This window comes from Stegodyphus dumicola, chromosome 8, assembly GCF_044657685.1.
Source record: "Stegodyphus dumicola isolate Sdum_Otavi_A_Nest chromosome 8, ASM4465768v1".
Lineage (NCBI taxonomy): Eukaryota > Metazoa > Arthropoda > Arachnida > Araneae > Eresidae > Stegodyphus > Stegodyphus dumicola.
The window spans coordinates 90,785,073-90,812,195 of NC_140775.1; the positions used below are offsets into that span (position 1 = coordinate 90,785,073).

The 27,123-nt window shown below is 30.2% G+C and overlaps 2 protein-coding genes across 6 annotated transcripts in view; both read left to right on the forward strand.

The window, feature by feature from the left end:
- The window catches only part of LOC118201073 (protein unc-13 homolog D-like), a 117,602-nt gene extending 91,253 nt beyond the window's left edge, over positions 1 to 26,349 (forward strand). For 2 of the 4 annotated variants that reach the window (XM_085822111.1, XM_085822109.1), the window contains exons 11-15: positions 10,060 to 10,308; positions 10,420 to 10,489; positions 18,145 to 18,201; positions 21,462 to 21,513; positions 26,212 to 26,349. In XM_085822111.1, coding sequence (XP_085678237.1) covers positions 10,060 to 10,308; positions 10,420 to 10,489; positions 18,145 to 18,201; positions 21,462 to 21,509 — 424 coding nt within the window. In that variant the 3' untranslated portion in view covers positions 21,510 to 21,513; positions 26,212 to 26,349. The remainder of the gene's footprint in view (positions 1 to 10,059; positions 10,309 to 10,419; positions 10,490 to 18,144; positions 18,202 to 21,461; positions 21,514 to 26,211) is intronic. The other 2 variants (XR_015042622.1, XM_085822110.1) reach the window with 2 other exon arrangements.
- Positions 26,230 to 27,123, forward strand: part of LOC118179410 (uncharacterized) — a 48,104-nt gene continuing 47,210 nt past the window's right edge. For both annotated transcript variants that reach the window (XM_085822112.1, XM_085822114.1), the window contains exon 1: positions 26,230 to 26,369. The gene's annotated coding sequence lies outside the window, so the exon portion shown is untranslated. The remainder of the gene's footprint in view (positions 26,370 to 27,123) is intronic.

Consider the following 27,123-nt stretch of genomic DNA (forward strand, 5'->3'; position numbering starts at 1 on the left):
TCTTTCAAGGAAGCATTCATGGACAGCATATAAATACGATACATATCTATATATATATGTATATTAGCTGCACGCTTTTGTTACTGCGTGATATAAGTGCAATACATATATCTATATGTAAATTAACTGCACTCTTTTGATACTACTAATCTGCTGCTGATATTACACAATTTTTTATCGTACTTTCAATCTGTTTAAAATATTAACTATGTCCAAAAATTTTTAATTAATATTTTAAATAAATATTCAATTAATATGAATATTTTTAAAATTATATTAATAAGAATATAATATTTTTAAAATCATGAGAATGCAAATTTCAGTACGATTTTTGTAAAATTAAATAAAAAAAAGTCATACTTTTATTTTTTGATTACCATCTTGAAAGGTAAAAAATTTTCCCAAGAACATTTTAATACAAATTTTTAATTTTTTTAGAGAAAAAGTCATTAATTGTCATCTGATGTATCTTTTGATTTTGAATCCTAAGCAAAGTACTATGAATCAAATTCAGTACTTGAAATGTTTTCTCGCTTGTATTATTACAAAGAAAGAAATTTTTGAGGTGTCAGTGGAGTAGATAGCATTTTGAAAAGGAGGTGGGATTATTTTTTCATTTTCTTCGTCCTCACTACTTAAATATTCATCTGGTAAAACGTTTTCAGTCAGCTCTTCAACTGTGTATAAATTTGATGTCATTACATTGGCATATTTCTCGATTATAATGTCTAACCCCAGTAATTTCCAATTTTTTTCACCCAGAATCACAGTTTCATCATGATTTTCACCAACACTTCCATTTGTCATCAAAAATCCTTCTTTAATGAAACATTTTTTAATTGTTTGTGATTTTATTTGAATCCAGACAAGTGAAATCATTTTGATTGCCTCAAATGTTTGTCTATGTATTTCCTGTAATTATATTTTGAAGGGCTATTTGAATCACCTTTGCCTGTAAAACATTTTCGAATTCTTGACACACACATCTAAAGGTTAAACTTTTTATCTAAAGGTTAAACTAAAGGGAAATTTTCTGGGAAGAAAACATCTTCCTCATTTTGCAAGAAATCTGTCATTTGAGGATGGGTAGTACACTGTTCCATAAAAAGTAAAATTTTGCAGTTTTGTCTCTGCATAGTTTTGTCTATTTTCCTGAGCTATTTTATAAAAATGCCATAGTCATCCATTCTTTCTTGTTTGCTTTGTATTCTAATGGCAGAGTTTGAACATGTTTGAAGCACCTTAGTTTTTGCAACTTTCCCATGACTTAAATTTTTTCTCACACCATCAGCTTTTGCACAGTGAGACATTCCTCTGAAAGTGCTCACCTCTGAAAGCTAGGGTTCTTGCTGGCATTTGTTTAAATAAAAGAGTAGTTCCATGAGCATTAAGAATGCCTCTTAATTCATATCCATTTGTTCTGGTGGATACATTCTTAAACCACTCTTCACCTGACTCAGCAGGAGTGCTTGTTATTCTTCATTTATTATATGGTATGAGGTTCCATGCTGCAATTAAAATTTATGCAACCATCCAATTGAAAAGCAAATTTCTTTCATATTCAATTAAAGTGCTGTTTCTTTTGACTTCTTGATTAGCATGGGACCATTCACTGGAATATTGGGTACACAACACTGAATGAAAAAATTAAACTAAATGACTGACCTCAGAATTTCCATTTTAATTTTCCTCTTTTTTTTTTTTTTTTTTTTTTTTTTTTTTTTTTTTTTTTTGTAGACTGTACACAAATTTCTCTTTCTTCAACTTTTTTTTTTTCTTTTTCAACAGCTGTTTTATGTGTTGTCACAGGAATATCCAGTGTCTTTGCTTAACTCGGCTTTCATCAAACCAGTATTCTCATCAAATTATTTTTAAGATTTTAATTATATCATTTAACAAGACTGCCTTTCACTTTTGTGATATTTTGTATCAGTTAATTCTGCTCCTAGTTTACTGAAAATAGCATTTTCTACAGAAGAAATAACCATATCCCCTCTATTCATGAACATGTTTTAAACTCCTGTACCAGACTGTGATGTTTCACACTTTATATCCCCATTTCTGGAAAGAGCACTTGAACAGAGAGACTACAAACCAGTGCAGTAAATCATACAAAAGTGGTGTGTAACTAAAATTATTTGGCACATAAAAGAAATATTTTATTATTACAATAAATAGAACTGAATCAGATGAAACAAATATAAACAGGAAAGATGTATAACCAAGCAAGAAACTTATAAATGGGACTCCAGTGTTATTTTAAATTTAATGCATTTTAATTTAAATCAATTAAATGCATTATTTAGAAAAGAGTAAGATAACTAAAATTATTAATAGCTGCATTTATTGTTTTTGAATCCTTCAGTTTGATAATTATTAAGAGACTGATTTAATTTGAAAGATCTTTTGCTTTGGTCATTGTTCATTGGCTGTGTGCGAGGGCCATGCAGAAAGTTAAAAGTCTGATTTGTGGAAAGGCAGCATAGTGTTTTCAGATCTTTATGTTTGTTAATAATATACAGATTTGGTTTCAATGATAAATTAATGACCTTATACTTTGCTGAATGGCATCACTCTTAAGTTAGTTTATTTGTATATAGATAAGCACAAGTGGGCTATCTGCCTAAGGGGGATGTTTTCATAGAGGACATTCTATAGGAAACTGGCTTGTATTCATACTTCACATTGGGCAAACCATGAAAACCAACCATGCATTTAGCCCATTTTCTTGGGTTTAAACTAACTGTCAGTATTTAGCAATCTTTAATCACTTGACTAGCAGTGGGGTGGCAACACTCTGAGAATCTGCTGTATGTGAAAGCATGTGAAACACAAATTAAATGTCTGTATGTTTCACACGATGACATGGATTACTTCTTGATTCTTTCAGTTCTTCTCATCCATCAATTTGGCCAGGACAAGATTTTTTATGTTAAGTGAAAATAATATACTTTAAAAAATAAAAAAAATAAAATAAAAAATATCTTAGGCATCAACTATAAATAATTAACAAGTATCATAAGTGTCAATAGTACACCACAGAATAAAAAATACTTTAACTAATGAATAGTAATTAAAAATGAGGTGCTCAAAAAAAATTTTGTTCATTGATCAGACTTTGCCTTTTCCAAAAATCACTGTTGTTGAAAAACAGCCATTTTTCTCTTTTTTTTTTCTTGTTGAAAGATATAACTTCATTAAAATATAAATCATTTTAAAACAATTTGAATTCATTAAAACTGTCTGAAATTTTGCATATATTTTATTAAATATGTAAAATAGTTTCACAACTTTAATTTGTTTTATAAATAATGAAATGTTATTTGCCAAATTGTATATTTCCTTATTATACAGCAGTGGCATTCTTTTTAATTTACAACATTTTAAGATTTTTAATCAGCATATGTAATAAGGCAGCGTTAGAGCCATAGTTATATATTATTAGATCTCTAACAAATCCGTTACTGAATTTTAATTTGCAATGTTATGCAGTAGAGTAACAGCATTCTCCTGTCATTTTTTGCTTTCTTTTATTACTGTTGTTGTTATATAAAACATAAGATTAATGCTATGCAATTTCTTTAAATCTATTTCTAGATTATAATGCAATTGAATCCTACTGTTCACAACTTTAAGGACCAGAAGTTTGGTTCCCTGTATCTAATCTAATTAAAATAATGAATTATCTTATAAAAATACTGTAAAAATTGATAAATAAATCATAAAAAGGACTAGTTAGCATTGTCATATCTACCAAAAAAACAGTGAACGAGAGAGAGCGACAAAGAACTCTGATTTTAAAAAGTCGTACTAATATTTAATTACGGTTATTATTGTTTGCAATTACTAAATTACTTTTTCATAGATTTTTAGTTTTAACCATATATTAATAATTTTACACAATAAATTACTTGGCATAAAAGACATGATTTAAATCTGCCTCTTCAGTTACACATCTCCATCTAAAATACACATTTATAATAAAAATTTGTCCAAATAATGGTTATGGCTTCTTTGAATGATGAATCATTTTAACAATGTTTCTGTAATGTCTTTGTACTTGCCCTTTTTAAACTTTTCCCTTAGATCCAATTTTTCCCCCTTGATTAGAAATTAAGTCTGAATTGTTCCACATGGTACCAAATATAGATTTGGATAAACTATATTCCTGACAGTGATTTTGCCACATTCCTTCTGTATGTTTTGAATAATACTTACCCTACCTTCAATATAGAATGCCATATATTTACCACTTGGCATACAGATGAATTTTTGCCATAGAAAATTGTGGAGTGAGTGAAGAGAATTAAGTAAAAGAATGCATAAAGTTTCACCATTTTAGAAAATGTATAAAGTGAAAATAATTTCATCACTAATCTATTATATGTCCAATGAGAACACACTCATTCACTCCAAGACAGTGTTTCTTAACCTTTCTAGCGAGTCGCACCCCATTGAATCTGAAAATATATCTCCTGCACCCGATTGAAAAATGTGTTTTAATTTTTTTAGTCTAGAAAAATACATTTTTTGCGAAACTTATTGTTTATTGAAAAACATTGTACATTTTATATAAATACAAAACAATATTATTTTTATTAATGACTAGTCTGTTGTTTGTTCATTATTATACTGGCGAAGCGAGGTTCCTTTTTTGAAAGACATACGCATAAGTCATCACTTGCATTTAAGCGATTTCTCGCTTTAGATTTTATATGCAAAAGTGATGAAAATCCCATTTCGCACAAGTAGGTGGTAGGAAAAGGGTAAGAGTAACTGCAGTGCTCCGTTCGCCAACTCTGGATAACATTGTAACTGTGAACACCAGAATTTTTGCAATTCTAATTGTTCGAATTCCATTTGAACATGTCCACTTGCTTGCATTTCAATAAGTTGATCTATTTTCAGATCACTATCATCCATCAAATTTAAGTCAAATAGAAATGGATCCAGTATCCATCTCTGAGTTTTGGTAATATTTCCAGTAGAAAAGTATCCATTGAATGATTCGCTCAATCGTCTCAAATGTATTACAATGTCGGGTATAATTGTATTCTTTTCATTTTTCGCAACAACAGAATCAAGCAAGGGAAAGTTTGCAAATTTCCCCTTTTCTACTCGACGTATCCAAATTTCTAATTTTGCGAGAAATGAAGATAATTTTTCACTAGATATTGTTTATTTATACCAAATCCTTGCATTGATAGATTCAATTCATTTAAATGGCTAAATGTGTCTGCTAAGTAGGCCAGCCTCAGCATTGCATCATTACTCTCAAAATCTTTTACTAAATAACAGTTTTTGTCAGTAATTGAATAATTTCCTCACGCAATTCAAAAACTCTGTTAAGCATGCGACCCTTAGATAACCATCGTATTTCGGTGTGATGTAGGAGCATGGTATGATCAGCACCGATTTCTTCACAAAATGCACGAAAAATGCGATGATTAAGCGCTCGCCCTCGGATGTATTTTACTACATTTACTGCTGTAGTTAGATGTTGTTTTAAACTTTTTGGCAATGCTTTCGACGCAAGTGCATGATGATGCAAAATGCAATGCGTTATTATAACTTCCGGTAATTCTCTTTTCATGTGTGAAAAAAATCCTGAATTTTTGCCTAACATTGCTGGGGCTCCATCAGTGCATATTGAGCCAATCACATTTATTGGTAATTGATATTTAGTAAAAAAATCTTTGATGCGATTGAAAATATAAATTCCTCTCGTATTCACCTCCAGTGGCTCACAAAATAAAAATTCTTCTATCACCTCTTTTTCCTTTACATACCTGACAAATACCAAAAGTTGGCTACAATTATCAACATGAGTTGACTCATCCAGTTGCATGCTTATTTTTAGTGGACTGATTTTTATGTCTTCAATTACTTGCATTAAAATATCTTCACTGAGATCTTGTATTCGCGATCATATAATATCATTCGATAATGGAATCTGTTGGATTTTTTTATGTGCTTCCGAATCTAAAACTGTTTTAGCAATAATTAAAGCAGTAGGTTTAATCAACTCTTCAGCGATCCTGTGAGGTTTCTTTTTCTTTTTCTTTTTTTTTTTTTTTTTTTTGAAAATAAATATGCCACTTGATATGACGCTTCTAATAAAGGTTTTTGAACTGCTGGTCCGGACAATTTTAGGATAGTTCCACTGGTATCAAACCGAGCCTTCTTTGACTTCAAGCTGTTCATGCTATGCGCTTTTTTGCCACCATGCAGATTGTTGAAATGCTCTAATAACTTTGATGGTTTGAGACTGCTGTTTGAAAATATCTTGGAACACAAGATGCATTGCAGTCGTTGCATGCCATCTTTTTCGGTTGTGCAGGTAAATCCATAACCGGCATACTTATTGTTCTATTGTCATTTTTTTGACATAGTGGGGTTCACTATAATCGATTTAATTATTTAGAAATAATATAATATATATAATGTTCTTACGTTTGTAATATCACTGAATTCTATTTGGCTTGAACGGGCAATTAAGAATGTATTAGTCTCAGGAGGTTTCTAGACAAGTCAGAATGCACAATACACATGTCGCAGATACAATAGTTGACTCAACCTAACACATGCACAGTAGATGCAGATACAAATCTGTGAATCCATAGATTTCATTGGAGTAGCACATGCTGAACTCAGCGCATGCGCAAGCTGGGATAACGTTCTCCGCTTGTATCGTGGCTATCAAGGTTTCTCAAAGGTCACGCTTGTATTCCCACAAAGTTCTTTTTCTTTTCTCCGTCACCTAGCTGCCTGTTCGCGTTTGTTTGTAACGTTTCATGCCTTTTCGTAGCGTAGTGTATACGCCCATCGGCACCGGCTCTTTCCTGTGTCTTTTGCCGACAAGTGAGCTAGGTGCTACCAATTTTTATGAGCTTCAGTATTTGGGACACTATTGCAGATTTCAAATATTTTATTATAAGAAATTTAATAAATGATATTTAATAATTTTTATGGTTAGGTAGGGGTTTTCCCACACCTCCAAAAATACACCCCCCCCCCCCCCGCTGGTTAAGAACCACTGCTCCAAGATATAAATGGTTGCAAATTAAAGAGGCAGTAGCCTTTATAAAGATACACATGTTGTCATGTTACAAAAAATAGAATGTAAGGGAAAAATTTATTTTCGTTATTCTAATTTGAATCTATTACTCTACCAAATAAACATTTGGGAAAGAAATGCTGCATTGGAATGTTAAATTCTTAAATATAAGTTTCAGTCTTTTAAATACTGCAACAAAACAAACTGATAAGAATAAAAAAGTTCCATTCCTTAAAAGGTGAATCAGGAGCATAGCTCCAAATTCATAAGAATGTATCACTACTTCCTCTTTCCTTTAATAGTAAAAATTTCCATCACAGCATCAGCTCCGTCTGACAGCTTGGTCAAAAACCTTGAATGGAATCAGGGAGCCCATTCAAATTCTTTGACTTGGTAGTAATAAACACCTTGTAGTTTTTTAAAATATCTTTCTTGTGTATCGTGGTTCTCCAATAAGTAGATGTTGCACCTATGCATGATGTTTGTTTCGAATAAGGAGAAAGATAAAAGGAACAGTTATATAAGAGTGTTTTCTGCTGTTCTAACATGGATAGGGTCCTAACATCCTAAACATGAGTGATATTAATGTTTATAATTTTTTTTAGTTAAAACTTGCCGAAATTATGGAAAATACTGCAAAAAATACAAAAAGTTTCAGCTGAAGATATTCCTAAATTTCCTTATACTCAATTTTCATATAAATGGAAGTTCTCTATAACCATGTAAAATAATGGTACTTTCCCGTTTTGCCGGCGCAAATCTCAGCAAGCAGGCTTTATTGGCGACAACATACAGTATGCACATAAAAAATTTTAACAAATGTTAGGTCTAAGAATTTTTTATTTTAAAGGCATAAACATTTTAATATCGTTTAACATTTTTTAAAAATCCAATAAATAAAGATGATAAATTTGTAAAAAGACATTAATTTAAGAATTCACTATGCTTTCATGGTTCAAAATCCTGATTCGCCGGTTCATATCACGTGACCCCAAGTGATCTCATCTCACGTAAACTATGCTACAAAAATCTAATTCTCTCAGTAATTATCTACATTAATTTCAAGTTGAATCTTAATTTGGAATAAAAGTTTAAATGCAAGAATTATTTCAGTTCATACGAATAGCTTACTCAGAAATTATGTGAAACCGCAGTGTTTTACTTCGCTAGTGCATTCTCATTAGAATTGATGAATTTAACCCTTGACTTTGCCTTTTCTATAATTTTGGCTTCGGGTAAGTGATGTGATTGCATTCTAATTTACTTAATTACCGCGAATGGCATAAAATTGAACTATCTGGTAAAAATTCTATGCAATTGTATGCCAGTATTGAAAGAAAGTTGCGACTTGTTTTGAAAATGAGGCGTAAAAGGTTACCATCGAAAATATTCCTTTTGGCATCAGTTGTACCATTATTAGCGACTTTATCGCCTGCGCCGGCAAAACGGAAAAGTACCAAAATAATATTAAATGTAAAAGAAACTGGGCAAGATCAAAATGCTTATACATTATAAAGTGGATTTAGTATGGTGAAATTAGCCTGTATCAGCTTTATAAAAATTAACGAGCTATTTTTCCTTATTCAGGTTCATATAATTTACTGTTACTAATTAGATTTTTCTGTGTGTATAATGTATAGCATTTTTATTTCTTAATTTTTAAATAATTACAGTCAAAAGTTTTTAATCCGGACTCGTCGAGACGGCATTTCCGGATTATCGTTTTTTCCGCATAATAGATCATCAATTTAAATCTGGTAAGATGGCATGCAGAAATTATAAAATTAAAAGTATGAAGCCATAATTTATGAAATAAAGAGCAATTATGATCTAAAGGGTTTCAAAATTTACAAAAAAAAAGCTTAATATTTATTTGTTTACTTTATTAAACATTTCTTTCAACGGGCGCACGCGTAAAGCATACATTACGCATAGTCGAAATTAGAAAATTACAACCAGAAAACTATTTGATGTGTATTCGTGATATTTATAATGACGAGGAATTTGATTTAAATGATATAAAAAATGGAGTGCATCGAGATGAAATACTACATTCAGTAAGGAATTATAAGCTGAATAAAATAAAAACATCCGCCCTGAAGATAAGGATGGTGCTGACAGATCAACCTCCAGTACACTGCGCGCCACAACATCCCCCCCCTCCCGCGTAGAGTAGCGTGAAATTCATAAACAGATTTCGGAACGGTTAGAGAAAGAAATGACCCTTTATCCATTTTTTGCAGCAATTCCACTTTTTGTTTGATGGACATCAAAACATGCTTTCGCTTTGTAGATCCTTCGGCAGCTCCAGAATCGGAAATTCTTTTTGACATAATCGAAAGTTCAAGCTTACTGTTATAAAATAGCTCTAACAGTCTGCTAAAAATAATAAGCCGGATCCAATTCGAAGATTAAGGAACAACGCAATCTGCAACATTAACTGAAATAGATAATTAGATAATTTTATCTTAGCTTATACAGTCTGTTATACATTAAACGTGCATGCGTAAACGTATTATGCGCATGCGTAAACGCATTAAAGTTTGTAGCTATGAGGTCCGGATTATAGATCATTCCGGATAATGGACGTCCAGATTAAAGACTTTTGACTGTATATGTAATTATGAAGTTCATTTAAGTATTTTCTTTTTGTTGTTAATTGTTTAAGGATTTTTATTTATATCCACATGCTTATCAATTGTATACATGGATTTTTTTCATGTATTTAAAGCTAAGAAAATGCTTTTATGTTTACTTTTTTTAATTTTATTTATTATTATTATTATTTGCGTATTTTATGGCTCTAATTCAAAGTAATATTTTCAATTCAGAAATAAGGAACGACTGTATTAGACAGTTCTTTATTTCTCAAAGTAATGTTGTGTTATTAGTGAATTATTTTTATTAGTATATTAATAAGTTATTTAAATATTATTAAGTGAGTATATCTGTTTAAATTGTATTTTTTTAACATATATATTTTTTCCCTTCTCTCACAACAGTTCCTGGCTAGTAGCATCAACACTGAAAATTCGAAATGAGAATCACATTAGTTTTTATTTTCTTAAGTACCTTTTAGAAATTTTGATGATTAATGTCTCTGAAAATTCACTTGAAACGTATCTAGAAGAAGCCCTTTATAACAGCATTCATAAGGTTTTTGAATATGCTTTAGATATGTTACGAAAATTGCATGAAAATTTTCAGATACAAAATGTGCAGATGCAAGATGATTTCTTTTGCATGCTAAAGTAAGTATTTAAAATATATTTTCTAACTAAAAAGCATTTATAACACATTATTTTTGTTTACACCTCTCTGTACACTTTCTACTTGCAGTTTATTATTACTGTATTTCTTAGGTGTATATATATGATATGTGCAGAAATGGAAACACATTATCAGAAGCCTGATTTGTACAAGATTGTTGAAGTATGATTTGAATAAATTAAGCTTTTGGTTATTTCTTATAATGAAAATTTGATATTTCAATTAATACAGTCAAAAGTCGTTAATTCGGACACCCATAATCCGGAATGATCTATAATCCGAACCTCAAAGCTAAAAACTTTCTGCGCATGCGCCGCGTTGACACATGCGCATAGGCGTTTATGCTTGCGCGTAAGACCTCTTATGACTGCGCATTTGCGTGTGCGCAAGTGCAGAATACGTTTTCGCGTGCGCGTTTTATGTATAACGGACGGTATAAGTTAAAATTATCTAATTATCTATTTCAGTTAATGTTGATGATTGCGTTGTTCCTGAATTTTCGAATTGGATCCGGCTTATTATTTTTTGCAGACTGTAAGAGCAATACTATAAAAGTAAACTTGAACTTTCGATTATGTCAAATAGAATTTCCAATTCTGGAGCTCCCAAAGGATTGTACAAAACAACAGTATGTTTCGATGTCCATCAAACAAAAAGTGGAATTGCTGTAAAAAATGAATAAAGACATGAAGAATGTGACAGAGAGGTTAGTGAAAACGAAAAAATTTCGATTGACAAGTTAGTCGGTATTCTCGGCACAGCAATTAACGGGATTTGAACAGCGGAACTTTGTAACTGAGCAAAAAATTATATCTGTTTATAGAATTAAAGAGAAAGTATTATCACTTAAAACGAAGCAACTTAAACAACTTACATTGAAAGAAATGTTTAATAAAGTAAACAAATAAACATTAAGCTTTTTCTTTTTGTAAATTTTGATACCCTTTAGATCATAATTGTTCTTTATTTCATAAATTACGGTTTCATATTTTTAATTTTGTAATTTCTGCATGCCATCTTACCAGATTTAAACTGATGATCTATAATCCGGAAAAATCGATAATCGGGAATCGAAGTCCCGACGAGTCTGGATTAACAACGTTTGACTGTAGTGGAATTTAAATCTCTTAAATACAGTCAAAAGTCTTTAATCCGGAAGTCCACAATCCAGAATGATCTATAATCCGGACCTCAAAGCTACAAACTTTCTGCGCATGCGACGCGTTGACGCATGCGCGTAAGACTTTTACGGCTGCGAATAAGCGTGTTCGCATGCGCGTAATATGTTTACGCTTGCATGTTTAATGTATAATGGACGGTAAAAGCTAAGCTAAAATTATCTAATTCAGTTAATGTTGCAGATTGCGTTGTTCCTGAATCTTCGAATTGGATCAAGCTTATTATTTTTTGCAGGCTGTTAGAGCAGTTTTATAAAAGTAAGCTTGAACTTTCGATTATGTCAAATAGAATTTCCGATATGTATTTACTAATATGTAAAGGATCTGCAAAGTGAAAGTATGTTTAGAAGTCCATTAAATAAAAAGTGGAATTGCTGCAAAAAATGGATAAAGGCATATCCTTCATTTCTGAAACCATTCCGAAATCTGTTTATCAATTTCACGCTGCTCTGCGGCCTGGGGGGGAAAGCCGAAACACAGCGGCGCGCAATGAATTGGAAGTTAATCTGTCAGCACTATCCTTATCTTCAGTGCAGATGTTTTTATTTTTTTTCTCTTATAATTCCTTACTAAATGTAGTATTTCATCTCGATGTACTCCGTCTTTGATATGATTAAATCAAATTCCTCATCATTATAATTCGCTTCCAATAAAGAAGAAAGTGATACAAAGGTTATTGAAAACGAAAAATTTCGATTGACAAATTAGTCGGTATTCTCGACACAGCAATTATAGGATTTGAACAGCGGAACTTTGTAACTGAAGAAGAAATTATGTCTGTTTATAGAATTAAAGAGAAAGTATTATCACATAAAACGAGGCAACTTAAACAACTTACATTGAAAGAAATGTTTAATAAAGTAAACAAATAAATATTAAGTTTTTTTTTTTTTTTTTTTCTCTTTTGTAAATTTTGATACCCTTTAGATCATAATTGTTCTTTATTTCATAAATTACGGTTTCATATTTTTTATTTTGTAATTTCTGCATGCCATCTTACCAGATTTATACTGATGATCGATAATCCGGAAAAATCGATAATCCGGAATTGCCAAAGTCCCGACGAGTCTGGATTAATGACTTTTGACTGTATAGATATTGTTATTAATTGTGTTGCTGAAAGTTATATTTGTTCAAAATGATTAATTTTATAAAGACACTTGAAAAATCCATACATATTTGAATGAGTATTATTAAATTATGTTAAGTATCAGAACTGAAAAATCTAAAGATACGGGAAATTTTATGAAAAATTCAAACTGGAATTTTTATCTCGAAAAACCTTTTTGCTTTCTTATTTAATTTAATAGAATATAATACATCCTTAAAATTAGAATGAATCTGGTTATCTTAAAAATCTTAGTTATACTTCTGTAAATAATAATGAAGTCAAATCTAGTCAATTAACCTTTTGCATAGTAAAATTATTTACATTATGGGATATATATACACGATCTTTGTATACTTAATTTTTCTAAATATTTTAGTGTCTTTTTTAATTCTTGATGAATTCTAATAATCTGTGAATGTCTGTAACCTGCACTCATTTCTGAATGTAAAACTAATGAAATTTTGATTCTTAAAATACTTGGCATGGAAAATTTACTAGCAGTTTTATTATTGCACATGTATGCAAAGAAATATTGGTACTTTTCCAAACGGAATTTCCTCACTGGTAACCTTTTATGCCTCAATTTCTTATCAGATTGATTGTTTCTTTCAATACTGGCAAACAATTACATAGAATTTTTACCAGATAGTTCAATTTTATGCCATTCGTGGTAATTAAGTCAATTAGGATGCAATCCCACCACTTACCCGAAGCCGAAAATATAGAAAAGTCAAAGTCAAGGGTTAAATTCATCAATTCTAATGAGAACGCACTAGCGAAGTAAAACACTGCGGTTTCACATAATTTCTGAGTAAGCTATTCGTACGAATTGAAATAATTCTTGCATTTAAACTTTTATTCCAAATTAAGATTTAACTTGAAATTAATGTAGATAATTACTGAGAGAATTAGATTTTTGTAGCGTAGTTTACGTGAGATGAGATCAGTTGGGGTCACGTGATATTAAACGGCGAATCAGGATGTAGTACCATAAAAGCATAATAAATTCTTAAATTAATGTCTTTTTACAAAATTTTAAATTATATTAAAATGTTTATGCCTTAAAAATAAAAATTTCTTCGAACTAACATTTGTTAACATTTTTTATGTGTATACTTTGTCACCAATAAAGCCTGCTTGGCGAGATTTGCGCCGGCGAAACGGAAAAGTACCGAAATATTTTATAGTATTTATAAGTTATTCATTATATTTATAGTATGTTTTATAATATATATTAACAAAAATACTGTTAACTTAATACATATTTTGAATAAAGAAGCAAATTTGTGCTATATTAAATTTATATTGAATTTTTTACATGTATATCAGTACTGTTGTTTTAAAGAGGAGAAGGAAATTGTGAATAACTGATAATTTTTCCATTTTGGATAAATCCCTACTTTCGGTTCAAAAATTCCTACTTATTATGCTGTTTTCAAGTTTACATGATTAACATGTGTAAAAAATTTATTTATTCTCTACTTTACAGACAACTTAAATGCATCTTTTAGCTGGTGTACACTGAGCACCCTTATTAACATGGGCCATTAATGGGGTTGTTTTTAAAAATAGCACCCTTAAAGATGCTTTTGGGTTAAATATGGAAACATAATAATAAAAAGAGGTTCAGAGCAGAGAAGTTTTTCTCTCCATAAGTCTAAAACTTCATTTCCTGTTTTCTGTATAAACTCCTCATGATATTAATCTGATTATATGTGCAGTCAAACATACATATGTAAACAAATAAAATCAAAATTTCATTTGTTTTACATTAAAAAATGAGTGCACATCCTCATGGAAAGTTAGCAAAGAAATTCAATTTAAGAAAACTTAACTATTGTATTTTATAAAGAATGTATTTATTTATTTATTCTCTTGTTTAACCACAAAAAAATTAGTAATTTCACAGTGGATATACAGCTTCTTTATAGCCCAGGAGGGCTATTAATTTCATTTTGTCATTTTGCATTGGTTCACTAGAAAAGTCCGAATCATTTTTCAAATTGTTGCAACCAAATATTAGAGCCCTGCATTATATTTAAAGAAATTAAGTAATGAAGAATCAGCATGAATGTATATATGTTTCTCGCATAGTGAAAAAACAATGGTACCTAGCAACATCAAAATTTGCATAACTTAGTCCTCCACTCAAATATGGACATCTGGAAGTACAAATTTTCAATTTGTTTTATTATTTATTTCATATTTTGTAAAGTTTTAATGAATTGTTTATTAACAAACTCAACGATTTCAAAACATTCTATTAACATTAACATCACCTGCATCTTCAAACACAGATATTTTATCCGTGAGTTTTTTTTTTTTTTTTTTTTTTTTTTTTTTGTGATATTGCTGTTGAATTGAAGTTTATGGTTTAAGTGCGAAGAACATGAGATTTAATAAATAAAGATAACACACAAAATGTTAGAAAAACGTCCCTTTGGACATAATATAAAATCTGAAAGCTTTATAATTTTTTCTAAATAAAATACTATTGCAAGATATGGTTTCTTTCTACATTTTTAAATAATCGCTCTAGATAAGTAGGATGAAAATAAATAGCAATTTATTATAAATAATAATGTCATACAGCAAAATAAAATAGCTTATAGTTAACTCAAAGAGAATACAGAGTAATTCCTCTCTAACACTAAAAAAAATATTAGTAAGTTCCAAAACCAATTACAGGGAGAATTCTAAAATGCAATTCAGATAATTCTCTTTTAATCGCTAACTCTTGCAACTGAATACAGTCAAAAGTCTTTAATCCGGACATCCATAATCCGGAATGATCTATAATCCAGACCTCAAAGCTACAAACTTTCTGCACATGCATCAACGCATATGTGCATAATACCTTTATGCATGCTCATATGCATCTACACATGCACATAATACTTTACGCATGTGCGTTTAATGTATAATGGACGGTATAAGCTAAGCTAAAATTATCTAATTATCTATTTCAGTTAATGTTGCAGATTGCGTTGTTCCTTAATCTTCGAATTATATCCAGCTTATTATTTTTTGCAGACTGTTAGAGCAATTTTATAAACGTAAGCTTGAACTTTCGATTATGTCAAAAAGAATTTCCGATTCTGGAGCTGCCGAAGGATCTACAAAGCGAAAGCATGTTTCGATGTCCATGAAAAAAAAGTGGAATTGCTGCAAAAAATGGATAAAGGGTCATTTCTTTCTGTAACCATTCCGAAATCTGTTTATCAATTTCACGCTACTCTGCGTGGGGGGGGGGGGGACGTCGTGGCGCACAATGGACTGGAGGTTGATCTGTCAGTACTATTCTTATCTTCAGGGCAGATGTTTTTATTTTATTCATTCAGCTTATAATTCCTTACTGAATGTAGTATTTCATCTTGATGCACTTCATTTTTTATATCATTTAAATCAAATTCCTCATCATTATAAATATCACAAATATACATCAAATAGTTTTCTGGTTGCAATTTTCTAATTTCGACTATGCGTAATGTTTGCTTTACGCATGCGCGCGTTGAAAGAAATGTTTAATAAAGTAAACAAATAAATATTAAGCTTTTTTTTTTTTTTTTTTTTTTTTTTTGTAAATTTTGATACCCTTTAGATCATAATTGCTCTTTATTTCATAAATTACGGTTTCATATTTTTAATTTTATAATTACTGCATGCCATCTTACCAGATTTAAACTGATGATGTATAACCCGGAAAAACCGATAATCTGAAATCGACGAGTCCGGATTAAAGACTTTTGACTGTAACAACTATCTCGCCCTAGCCATATTTATAGTGTAGCAAGGGTTTGTAGAAGTTTCAAGAAAAATTGGTCATAAGGCTTCTTCAAAAATGTGCTTCCTGAAACTTGCTAAGTTGGCAAGTTGCTGCCAAATGACACCAGCCTAACAATAAAGGTTTTGTCGTCAAGGTTTGTTAGCAACATATCAAGAGTTTTATCTGAGCTATTACTCATTATAAAAAAATCTACAACGCTTTCCAAAAAATAAATGTTTATATACAAAGCATAACCACAAGTATAATTATACACAAAATAAACGTTAAAATTATTTACCTAAAAGCAACAAATAAATAAATAAACAATACACAGTGTTACAACAGTACAAAAAACTACAATGCAATCAGAAGTATTTAGATATTTACAGCACACACAATATTACAAATATTACAATATTTTGATGCATTTTTTACTACAGAGTTCTTTACTTCTACGAAACAGTTCTTTGTAATTTACCCTTTTTCTCTTCATTGCATTTTCTTCTTACACTAGTATTATTTTCTTTGTTTATAATTATGTTTAAAACTTGCAATAATTTTGTATTTAACAAAAAATTTTGTATTTTGTATTATTTTATTTATAATTATGTTTAAAACTTTCAATAATTTTGTATTTAACAAATCTTGATTAAATAATTCTTGAGGTATGGGTATGTCTTAGTGACTTATTCAAGTAGAAATAATCAAAATATAAGGTACAGTTTAGAAAGGAAAACTATAAACAAAATTCAAGCATTAGCCTGTAATCCCTAAAACTCTCTATTCCGCACAATTCTAGGTTAAAAAAATATCAAATTCTACTACATCTAGAAATCAATCTCAATGCATATAATGTGTGAAGCTAGACAATAAATTATTATACAGGTTGAAAATAAAAGTATCTGAAAAATACATTTCAAAGAGAGTAGAAAGTATCTCATTCAAAGGATTAAATGTACAGTGTATTAATTAATGTGCACAGAATAAAGAAAATATAACTCTCGTTATAAGTAAAGATTATTAATTTTATAAAAATTAAATTGACTGTGAGTATTTGTTTAAACACATGGATCTTTTTTACTTCATCAAGGTCTTATATATTTTTTTAATCTTACCTTTTCCATTTAAAGTGATTTTCTATAAATATGTCATCATGTGAATGAAATTATAATCAAATTTTTACCATGTACACATAATATCACTTTTAACAATTCAATTAATAACAGAAATTATCATAATAATGTGATAAAATAATTAATTTTTTTACAGTTATAATATGAAGTAGCAATAAATTTAAAATTCATTTTATGCATTATTGATGAAAAATACATTAAATGTTAATTACATTGCACATATTTTTAACTGCATGCATTAATTAGACTGAAATGCTGGATAAGGATTCAAAATTGCAATATTATTTGTATACACTTTTAAATTGTACATCACAAAATTTTTGTGAGAAAGTATTCTGCAACTTAAGATCTTTTATTAGTGATAGAGAATTTGAATTTTAAAAGTACTGATTTTTTAGACTCATTAAATGAAAATAAAGCAATTTTAATCACTACAGGCATATGTTGTATTGTCATAAAAATGCATGAATAAAAATTTCCCTGAATGTATTTTTTCTTTAGTAGTTCTGAATTAATTTCTCCTATTTTTCTTCTTTTTTAAAGAGTGATGTAAAGCATTTTGTGATTATTCAAGGCACTTGTTTTTCACTATTTATATTTTGTTAATTTAAAAAAATTTTGTTATTTAGGAAGAAGGATATTATTGGTACCTAAAAATTATTAGTAATTACAAAAAAGGATTAATGGTAAAAACTATTTTCAATTCTTTTTTATTTAAACTATTTTTATAATTGACACCTGTGTTGCAATATACTGCATTTTTTCTAAAACTATTTATCTCGATAAGAATATTCCTTCTTCTTTTTTACATATGTTCAATATTAGAATTTTATTTATGAAATATCATTACAAAAGTCTCTCTTTAAAATATAAAAATGTGTCAAAATTGTTTTGGTTTGACTTGATATTTTCACTTAAATAAATATGATATAAACATGCAAGAAAAGCATACTAGATAGAATTTTAGTAATGTGCGAGATCAAAAAATTGTTAACGAAAAGAAAATTTAATGAATTATTCAGGTATGAAAATTTTTAAGAAAAATAAACCATATGAATGGTAATTTAAAGAGATTGCTTAATAACATGTTCAAAAAAGAGGGCAAAATCTTATGTTAAAAGAACTTTAAATGTTTTCATAGTTTTGCGATGTATGTTAGATCACTGTTCAATGCTCACCACTGGCTAAGTGGTAAGATAGTAAACACTGATAATTCAACTGGTATTCAAATCCCAGTAAGTAGGCTATTTGCTTGGGAAATTTTAGAGATGTTCCCTGCATGAACCAATATCCCTTAAAAAGTCCTTCGCAAAACATCAGGGAAATGTCATCCATGTGCTTTTTTGTAATCCAATATTTCAATTCAATTCAAATCACTATTTTTATTATATTAATATCTTGAAGATATATCTTTGTAATATACATTACATTCAAATTCAATTTTTCATAATTTTGCAGTATTTTAATTACACTATACCTTTTACATTGTTTAACAATTATTTGATGTGGTGTATCCTTCTATATATGTTTTAAATATACATGTTTTATTAGGAATCTTCTTTCTGTCTCTGTTATGTTAGAAAGTAAATCAGAAACTTCTGAAAATTGATAACATGACATAATGAACATGTAATTTTTATTCCCTTTTAAATGCATAAGTTTTTTCAAAGATTATAAGCTATGTTTAACATTTTGCTAAAAGAAGAAAACTCTTAGCATTTGCATTGCTTATTTGCTGATAACAAAGCATAGTCAGCTACATGCTTATGAAGAAGATACTTACTTACTTGCCAAAAAAACTGTGCATGTACGAGGGGTGATCCAAAGAAAAGTTTACAAGGCAAATGAAAAAGTTTTTATTAACAATAGAAACAAGATACAAATGGGAATCGAGACACATCTGGCCTTCACTTTTCCACATAGTCGCCAAACCTGTTTAGGCATTTGTCAGAATGTTCGACCAACTTATTTATCCCGTCTTGGTAGTAATCAGGGCCCTGCTCATTGAGCCATTTCTCAGCAGCTGTTTTCACTGCATCGTCTGAGGTGAACCGTGTTCCGGATAAGTATCGCTTCAACACCAGAAAAATGAAATAGTCACTTGGAGCCAAATCGGAGCTGTATAGGGGGTGATTCCAGACCTCCCACTTGAACCTTTGCAGCAATTCCTGAGTCTGGCGAGCTGTATGGGGCCTGGCATTGTCATGCAGAAGAATGATGCCTTTGTTCAGTAATCCAGGCCATTTGCGTCGGATGGCTTTACGCAATTTCGTTAAGGTGGCACAATAACGATCGGCCTTAATGGTGCGGCCACGCACCAAATACTCGATTAAGATAACACCAGTCATATCCCAGAAAAATGGTTGCCATCACTTTACCGGCAGAGGGTGTGACCTTAAACTTCTTCCTCGTCGGTGATCCAGCATGTTTCCACTCCATCGTGGCTCTTTTGGATGTGGGGGTGAAGTGATGAAGCCATGTTTCATCATTGGTAACGATGCAATCAATGAAGTGTTGGCCATCTGAATGGTATCGCTGAAGAAATGTGAGGCTGCACATCATTCGAGTGGTCTTATGCTCCGCGGTCAACGCATGTGGAACCCAGCGGGCACAAACTTTGGAATATCGCAACTCATCGGTTACGATACGCTGAACGTTACCATAACTCAGGTCCAACTCTGAGGCAATCTCATGCACAGTTACTCGTCGATCCCTTTGGAGGATTTCTCCAACACGTGCCGTGTTAATAACCGTCCTTGAAGAACTTAGACGGCTGCTCGCTTCCATATTACGGTTTTCCACATGCTCCCTGCCCGCTTGATAAGAACGACACCGTTTCGCTACCTGTTGTCTACTCATTGCTTTGTCCCCGTATACCTCAACAATTTGTCTGTGAATTTCGGATGCGGCCACATTCTTGGCTCATAAGAATCGAATTACGGCTCGCACCTCTATGCAAGACCATTTTTCTAGACGTCGTGCCATAACTGTCACTCTTAAGTACTCGTAGAACCGCTGTAGGACAACTAGCTCCATCTGTCAACCACCCTGGGTGGAAATATTCGCTCCACAATTATTACGTTTCAAATGCTTCTGCTTGTAAACTTTTTTTTTTTTTTTGATCAACCTACGTATTTACTTTTCATCTGAGCGAAATCATAGCCCATTTATAGCTGACAATAAAAGTAAAGCAAACTTCAGTCTCTCATCCCCATGATAGGCCATCATTTGATTGTCTTCTTTAAGGATATATATATATCAGTGTTCTAAAATTACAGAGTGTAAAATATTTAAACCTTAGATTTCTGAAATAGTAATTTCTAACTATGTAAGTATTTTCCTAGTTTTTAATGTAGGAAATTTGTTTTGTCTGCTATAATCAAATTAATGTTATTGCAGAAATACTAATGAAAAACCTAATTTTTTTCAGTTATTTTAATTAGAAATTTTTCTTTTATTATAATTTAGTGTGGCAAATCAATTAATTCTAATTGAAAAAATATCATGACTTTGTTATTAATGTATTAATTATTTGTTGGTTAATGGAAATGAAGGAAAATGACTGCTATGTAGAAAAAATATGTGATATCTTGAATGAAACTGTAAAAAGTTACTTGAGAAATCAAGTCGCGTATGATGATATATTCATTAGGTAAGTTCTGGTTCAGGATTTGTTGTACTCATAATTAATCATCTTTAAGTAATGTAGTATAATTTCCATTTCATTAAAATCAATTTATTTCAATTTCCATTAGTATCCTAACAATTAGCAAAACATTTAGTTGTTCATTAATTATTTTTCATAAATTAATCTGACTTTTTAATTAATGAAATATTAAAAATTTTGCAGTGACAGAATTGTGAAATTTATTTAATTCATGGTTTTATGGATTCATTCATACTCTCTCTCTCTTTTTTTTTTTTTTTTTTTTTTTTTTTTTTTTAGTGCTTGGACCATAAGCTATACCAAAATAACTCTGAAAAAATTAGATAATGTGGTAAGTGTACATATATATTACAATGTTATGTAATAAAATACTTGGCTACTGAAATTGTATAAATTAACAAGTTAGGAGGAAAAAACATGTACCAAGACAGAGATCTAACTAGTTTTTGAAATATCGCTTTGCTTTTTTGCAAAGATTCCAAATGATAATTCCTGCCTTCGTAGATTTTGACTTTTCCTACTAAATTATCACTGATGTTTAATACAACCACATCTTCTACTTAATTATTTAAATCTTATAAAGGTTTCAAATGTATAGATTAAATCACTTTCACTATTTCTTCATTAAAGTAAGAAAGTTCTTAAGGATCCTGATTATTAACATCTTGAAGAATTTTATTCAGATCTGGAATCTTTTTTTAACATAAGTATTCTGCATGATGTAGAGAAATGTACTAGTCTCTCAAGGAAATTTTTAATTATTAGACTCATTAATTTGCTTAAAATGTCATAATAATGCATCATGAAAACAATTTTTTCTGTATCTTTTTTTAATAAAAGTTTTGTTTATTTCAATAATCTATTTATGTTAATTCAATTGCCTATTTATTAACAGTATTGTTAGTGATTATCTGTTGAAACTCTTAGATTACTCAGTATTTCATTTTGCTTTTCATGCTTTACTCCTAGTTTTATTATTCTTATTTCCAAGATTAATTTATCTCAATATACAAAAATATATTACTGTAATGTGGTATTATTCAACTCTGTAAGTCTTCACATCATATGCAAATTTATTAAATCTGCAGACAAACTATGTAAAATTCTTAATTTAGATAAGGAATGAGATCAGCTAACTGAAAGACTTCAAGTTTGCTCAGTTTTATTTCTAATTTGAAAATTTCTCTCAATTTCCACTCTTTACAGTTATTAATGTCTTTCAAAAAATTTTTAATTTTTAAAATTGCTTTCCAGCACAATGCCATGTGTTTGTAACCATTATCAATCATGGTCTTACACAGTTGTCAGCAACATGGCACTTGCAGGTTCCACGTTGCCCGCCGCCCCATCCCAATGTGCCCATGCTAAATTATTCTACTTTATGTGCCGTTTTGCAATTTTTTATTTATGGTTATGTAATACATATTAAAATTACATATTTTTACATCAATGCATCAAACAGCCACTTTATTGCATCGCCACTGCTCGAAACATTTCATTGTCAAGCAGAGCTGACTAAAGTTGGACTGACCCGACAGCATGGCATGGTTGATGCATTTAACCATAACCTCTCTGACACAATTGCCAATATGTATGAGCAGAAAGACTAAATGGGTGCAAAACAAGACACTTGTTTACTTTGTCTCTCTTTGACAATTTTGATTTATTTGTAAACATACTATGAATTTCCGACTTTTTAGACAGGCAGGGAAATCACTAATTACAAGGTATGTAGTGCGGATGTACTCTATCGTTGCTTTCTTGTTAGATTCATTTACATACTTTCTTGTTAGATTCATTTACATACTTCCTAATCATCCAGGATGTTTTCTTAGAGAGAATTGCTTACAAACTGAGTATTGTAACAACTCACAATTAACAAAGATAAGCTAGCACGTAATTATAATTTTAATGAAAAATGGAAGCACCAGTTTTGTTTTATAATCATAAAGGCAAATTTATATGCTTATTATGCAAGAAAGGTGTAGCAATGCTAAAGAAAAGTTACCTTGAGAGACATTTTAAAACAGTGCATCTGAAGTTTGACTCGGAGTATCCTGAATTTTGAAGATAAAATTTTATCATTAAAGTCTTCGATTTGAAAGCAACAATCTGTTTCTACCAAAAACACCAAAGGCAGAAACAACTGCAACGATTAATGTTTCATATATACTTCCTAAAGGAAAAAAACATGTACGGATGGAGCAGTATAAAAAAAAAGCTATGTTGCAATCTGCAGGTGTACTTTTTGCAGGTTTTAAAACTAAAAAAATTGTTTCAGCCATAAATGCCATGCATTTGTCAGCTAGAACTATTAGAAGGAGAATTGAAACAAAAAAAAAAAATCCAGTGCCACATAGAAAACTGATAAAGATATGAACAAATGTGCATTTTTTTCCTTGTAACTGGATGAGTCAAAAGATTTAACAGATATAACACAACTGGCAATAAGTATCAAGAAGGCTTTTGATGATTTTACCATAAAAGAAGAGTTTTTAAAAATCCTTTTGCTTAACCACTTGCGCTACGACTAAACTTCACAGTTGCGGTGCCGTGCACTACAATATAACAAGCGCCAAAGTGTCTCATTTATGCCGCTCTGCGTCTGCGAGTGCAATCCAGAGCTGTAACTTGAGAAATAAACAGCAATTCAGAGCTGTAACTCGAGAAATAAACAATCTCATTGTTAGGCGACGTGTGCACCATGTTATTTTCATTTTTGCGATAAATGCCTATCGACGTGGTGTTCACATCGCTCGCGGTTTGAGACAAAAGCATCGATGTGCATGGCATATCTTTTTAGCGCAAGTGGTTAAAGAGTGCACATGAGGAAAGGATTTATTTTGTGCAATAAAAGTGTTTTCGATTGATGCTAAAATACCAACTAAGAAATTTTATTCGATAACAACTGACAGTGCACAAACCAGAGCAGGAAGAATATTGGATTTATTGCTTTAATGCCAACAAGATCCTTTTTTTTTTTTTTTTTTTTCCAAAATTTATTGTATATTGCTGCAGTATACACCAGCAGTCATTGTGTGCAAAAATCATTCAATTCCAAGATGTAATATCTTTTGTTACAAAAATAATCAATTCAATAATGAAGACAAGTGGAATGCAAATAGACTATTTAAACTGCTTTTGGAAAATGATGAAGGTACACAATTTACTGATCTTCTTTTGCATACTGAGTTTCAATGGCTGAGCAAGGGACACATGCTTGAGTGATTTATCAATTTGTTATGAAAGATTTTCTAATATCCCTGAGGAAAAACTCCAAACAGCTGGAAGACCAAAACTAGTTAAAAAATTTGGCTTTTTTGACCAATTTAGCATTGAAACTTAATGAGCTAAATTTAAAATTATGTGACAGGAATAGTCACATTGCTGATATGATCAGCGCTATCGATAGCTTAAAGTCAGTATTAGAATTGTATAGGTCTCATCTCTTAAGAAAATCATTAATGCATTTCCCCAATACCAAAAAAAAAAAAAAAAAAAAAAAAAAAAAATGGCTGAAAGTCTGAAAGAGCGTAATATTTATACAGACCAATATCTTCAAATTGTTTCTGCATTCCAAACTGAATTTGATTCTAGATTTGTTGAATTTGGAAATTTAGAGCCTATTTTAAAATTCTTTATAAATCCTTTAATATTACTGATGGAGAAAACACAGCTACAGCAATTTTTAACTATTTTCATCCTAATATTATGGCAAACTTAGAAATAGTAAACTTGAAAAATGATGTTATTTTAAAACCTTAAGATACAAATATTTTGCAGCTTGGTAAACGGAAATCAGTACCTTATTTTAAAGTCATGTGTGGTAAAGATGAATTCTTATTGCTCAAGTACCTATGATTGTGAGACATTGTTTTCAAATACGACTTATATTTCAAGTCAAAATATTGTTCAAAACTTACTGTTTAGCACTTAGATAATTGTATATATGACTTAAATAATTTTTAAACAAGTTTAAACTACTTAAATAATTTTTAAACAATATTTTAAACAAGTTATTCAAATACAACTTATATTTTAAGTCAAAATATTGTTCAAAACTTACTATTTAGCACCTAGATAATTGTTTAAGTGCAGGCAACTCAAATTATATTGTTTACTATAATAAATTAGCAGACAAATTGTGAACACAAATTTTACACTGACATATAATCAAAAATTTTAAAGGGTATAAATTATAAATATTTGTTTAGTTTAATAAAGTTATATATTTTTTAAACAAATCTAGTTTGCAATATGATATTTAGTGTTTGACTATGAAACTGGAATGGATGGCACCCACTAAAAATTTTTAATTTTATTTTGTGCTCCCGAGGACCAAAAGATTGCCAACCCCTGATTTAATCTGTGATGTGAGTAAGGCCCATATCACACGGCGTTTATTTCACATGAACAACTGTTTCGGACAATTTTTCTACCTGGTTTACTATTGAAAGAAAGACATGCGACCTTTTTCCTTCCTTTCCAAAAAAATTGCAAGTTCGTTTGCAACCAATCAGCTATCAGCTTTGAATGCTATCAGCTCGTTTGTAATGGGGAACCAGTTTAGTTAACCCCAAAGCGATCTATGGTGACTGGCTGTCGTGACAAAGCAGAAAATTGTTCCAAACAGTTGTTCTTCCGAAACAAACCGACGTGTGATAGCAGCCTAATAATGCTGATATTATGTTGCTTCAAAATGTCTATAATTATTTTTTCAAATGTTTTATGAAAAATGAATTAATGTATTCAATGAATTAGTGTAAAGGTAATTTTTCTCTCTGTTTTATGTTTCATTACTGTATTTATTTTATGACTTGAAAAATATACATTTTATTTTACAATAATAAAATGTATACAACATTTTTTTTTAATGTGAATATTTTAAACAAGTTATTATTCACTTTTTAGGTTGAATCAATATAACTATCTATTGCTCTGCACCTTTGTGTGCAGAGTGGTTCATTCCATCTACTTTTATTATGTGAAATTTTTAAATTTATATTGTATATTATTGTTTATTTAACAGATAAATCATACATTAAAGCCTATAATCGGACACCTTAAGATTATTGTACAAGATTCTAAAAGAAAAAGAAAAGTGACAGAGTCTCTTAAAATGCTTCAGCTGTATCACAGTTTCAGAAATTTGGTTCATTATGTTTTAACACATTGTGGCTCTGAAAGGTAATAGTAGAAATGGTTCCATTGATGATATAAGTTAATTTTTTTTTTTTTGTTTTGTTTTGTTAAATTTTGGTAAACAAATTAATTCTACAAAAAATTAGCAAAATCTGAATGTCCCAGTAATGTATTCATATCCGTATTCACCCCTTCTCTCCAAAAAACTAATTATTGGGCAAAAACAATTCAAATAAGTGTGCTGTTAAAATAATATATAATAATAATAATAATTTTAATTTATAAAAAAACATGCATTTTATTTATTCAGTGTAAGAGAATAATATGCAATTGTAATATAGGCAACATTCAGAGTATAGTAGGTATTAGTATCATTTGATAATAGGTACCTATTTATGTACTGAGTATGCTTTCATCATAAATTGTTGCATCAGACTTTTGTTAATGAGAATTTTATGCTATAGCTAATAATGATGCATTTGTTATTGAGAATACTTCCAAGGGGATATATATATATAATTTGAAAAAAAAATTTAATATCTTATTTATTTAAGCCAAACAATAAATTTTAATATTTAATTTCTTCTCTAAAATAAAAGAAATAAATTTAATAATATTTGAGATAAAAAATAAAAAAGCTCCTTTGCTTTCAGTATTTTTATTTAATGGTTCTAGTAATATCATTAATATGTTCTTCAGAATTCAAAACATTGTTAAACTTGTAAGGTTCTTATTTTAAACTAGCCAGATATGATGATTTTGATCTTTATTTAAACTTCTTTCCACTTTCTTCCCAAGA